General features: G+C 42.9%; 1 protein-coding gene across 1 annotated transcript; it reads left to right on the plus strand.

Moving 5' to 3' along the window:
- The first annotated feature begins 1,333 nt into the window (after nt 1-1,333).
- LOC147965865 (uncharacterized) lies at nt 1,334-2,186 on the plus strand. The gene is made up of 2 exons (XM_087530639.1): nt 1,334-2,024; nt 2,098-2,186. The coding sequence occupies exons 1-2, from the start codon at nt 1,334-1,336 to the stop codon at nt 2,184-2,186; spliced, it is 780 nt and encodes a 259-aa protein (XP_087386765.1).
- The last annotated feature ends 1,078 nt before the right edge of the window (nt 2,187-3,264 follow it).

Raw genomic sequence — 3,264 nt, forward strand, 5'->3', positions numbered from 1 at the left:
AGTAAAAGAGTTACACCACAAGGTCAAGATCATTTTTTTTTGTATTACACTAGGATTAAACCTGTATGTTGTTGTGCTAACCCTCTTTTATTTTGATCTTTTTTCTGGTGTATTTCCGCTTATTGAAAATAGATGGCAATTCTAGCATACAATTGCATTTCCTGACTTACCCTTGACAGTTTGTAGTGTGTGCATGGCATCTTATATACATTATGGGTGGCTAACTTAGGTGGTTACGACCACTATATGTCCTTTATTCTTTCTTGGGAGGGAGGGGTTGAGGAATCATCAGAATATGTGTAGGAGAATTGGACGATTTTAATACTCCTTCCATTCCTAAATATAAGTCGAGATTTTGATAAGAAGTACATACGGATGTATATAGACATATTTTATGAGTGTAGATTCAATCATTTTGCTCCGTATGTAGTCCGCATTAGAATCTCTAAGAAGATTTATATTTAGGAATGGAGGGAGTACATGGTTACTGCACTCCGTACCATTCCTTAGCATTGCAGTTAATCTACTCCATTTTTTATCAGAAAAACTTGATTTCACATTGTGGTTCTAGAGATAGGAAAAAAACATATTCAGACTACTAGAAAGTATAGTTTGTTTTACAATCTTATTCATACTCCTATGTTTTCACCCATTGGATCAGTTGAGCATCAGGCTATAGGTTTTTATTAGCACACGCAAAGTGACATGGACTTTTATATAGAGTTGTTGAAAATGGTTGCCGAATGGACTATTGAAAACACTCGGATTATCACCAAGTTGTTTGTAAGGAATCACACTCGTCATTTCAGTCATTCTTTAAGCACAATGACACCACCTCTGTTACATCTGTTATGAAGGAAGCAATTGCTTGTGGTGCAATATAAGGTAGCGATGAGCACTTCATTGCCTCTGAGCTTTTCATCAAGAGAGAGCAAAGGGAGATGTTTCTGAGCATGAGTGTTCACACTTGTTTGGGTTGGCTAAAGAGGAAGTTCAATGTCAAGTACGGGAACTAGTAGTTCCCAGTTTATGCCATATGTGTGATGGTTGCTTATGTTCTATGCTACCGAACCATTTTATTTACTATGTGTGTGGTTGAACAATATTTTAAGTACTCATTGTTGAACAATTGTTTCCTATATGGCTTGTAATAACTGGTTGGATAATATTTATGTATGAAGTGGAGTTTCGTCTTCATATTTCTTGTTCTCCATGCTAGCCGTTGTTTGTTAACTCATTGGTTGTGTATGTGCAAATGTCATATGACAGTGAAAGTGACGATGAAAACTATTATGAAATGAAGAAAAGAATGATTTGTGCCCATACACAAGAAATGAACATTATGTATCTGAGTGCATCAACCATATTTGGGAAGTATTGTGACAATTGGGTGATGAAGGCCAATCCTAGGACATCTATCTTGAGTGGATTTGGATGGTTGCAGGAGACTATTGGTACACCCGGAGAGACCTTCACCATGCTGAGAATGAAGGCAACGGTATACTTTGAACTTCATGACTTGTTGAAGGATAAGTACGGGCTCAACCATTCCCCATTTGTTAGTAGTTATGAGTCTCTTGCTATGTTCCTGTGGACCTTGGGTGGGTGTGAATCGAATAGAAGAACCCAAAACCATTTCAAACATTCCGCAGATACAATCCATCGCAAATTCCATGAGGTACTACTTCGTGTGGTGAAGATGTCTGCTGACTACATCAAGCCTAAGGACCCAAATTTTAGGACCATACATCCAAGGATTCTGAATGACAGAAGGGCTTATCCACACTTTAAAGACTGCATTGGTGCAATAGATGTGACTCACATTAGGGCTTCTATTCCTGAGTCTGGACAAGTGAGGTACATCGGAAGAACCGGAGCAATAACTCAGAATGTGATGGCAATATGTGACTTTGATATGCATTTCACTTATGCTTCTATTGGTCAACCTGGTTCTATGCATGACACAACTGTGCTATATACCGCAATGCATATGGATAAGGCTACCTTTCCCCATCCTCCAAAAGGTGAGTTTTTTACTTGTTGCAAGGTATCTCATATATCCAACAACATACATTCATTACTCTCTATGTTATTTAGGCAAGCACTACCTTGTAGACGCTGGCTATCCTAATAGAATTGGATATGTTGCACCCTACAAAGGAGAAAGGTATCATGTGATAGCTTGACTTATTAGGGATGATATACTACTCATATCAATAAGGAATTCCTTCTTTTCTGGGAGCCCATTCGGAAAGAACTTCAAAGTTAAGCGTGCTTAGCTTGGAGTAATTTCAGGATGGGTGACCAATCGGGAAGTTGCTCCCGGGTGCACATGAGTGAGGACAAAGTACGCAGAAAAGACTACTATTGATCTATGGGGCCAGTCTAGATCCCGCCAGGAGTAACGACTATCGGCGGGTGTGTCCGGGGCGTTACAAGTTGGTATCAGAGCCAACCCTTGCGGTTACACGGATGTTTGCGGACATGTGCGCAGTCATGTTGCGCATGACGTTTGTAACCCGTCGTGGCACACGACATGGAACATGTGCTGGACTGGAAGCACAGACATATGTGCCAAGAGGAACGTTCCTGTGGCCCGACGAGGACGTCGATTCCTCTAAGTGGGGTGTATGTGATAGCCTGGCTTATTACGGATGATAGACTACTCATATCAATAAGGAATTCCTTCTTTTCCGGGAGCCTATTCGGAAAGAACTCCAAAGTTAAGCGTGCTCAGCTTGGAGTAATTTCAGGATGGGTGACCGACCGGGAAGTTGCTCCCAGGTGCACACGAGTGAGGACAAAGTGTGCAGAAAAGACTAGTATTGATCTGTGGGGCCCGTCTAGATCCCGTTGTTGGTGTCAAAACCGGCGAATCTCAGGTAGGGGGTCCCGAATTGTGCGTCTAAGAGCATCTCCAGCCGCGGCCCCAAGAAGGCCCCCCAGGCGATTTTTCGGCCGCCGACACCAAAAAATCGGCCCAGTCAAGCCCCCAAGGGCCCAGTTTTCGCCGGCTCGGTCCGAAATTGGCGCCGGCGGACCCAACCCAAACTCGGCGCACTGGGGGTCGCTCGGCGGCGCTGGGCGAATCGTTTTTGGCGCGAAGAGCCGCGGGCCAGCCGCGTCAGCGACTCGATGAAAGCACAAGTGCTCCCTAGTTGGTTTTGATAATTGATGACAACATATCTCTTGTTGGACTAACATTTCTATCTAGCATGTTTCAGATAAGTTCAACAATGGAGTGGCATGGACTAAAGGTTGTGG

This window comes from Triticum urartu, chromosome 6A (assembly GCF_056163025.1).
Source record: "Triticum urartu cultivar PI428250 chromosome 6A, HENAU_Tu73, whole genome shotgun sequence".
In the NCBI taxonomy this organism is placed as follows: domain Eukaryota; kingdom Viridiplantae; phylum Streptophyta; class Magnoliopsida; order Poales; family Poaceae; genus Triticum; species Triticum urartu.

What these genes read in the sequence shown, in the direction of transcription:
- LOC147965865 (XM_087530639.1), top strand. Translation starts at nt 1,334, where the DNA reads ATGAACATTATGTATCTGAGTGCATCAACCATATTTGGGAAGTATTGT. An exon ending in CTTTCCCCATCCTCCAAAAG is followed by an intron (nt 2,025 to 2,097) that starts GTGAGTTTTTTA and finishes TATGTTATTTAG; the next exon opens with GCAAGCACTACCTTGTAGAC.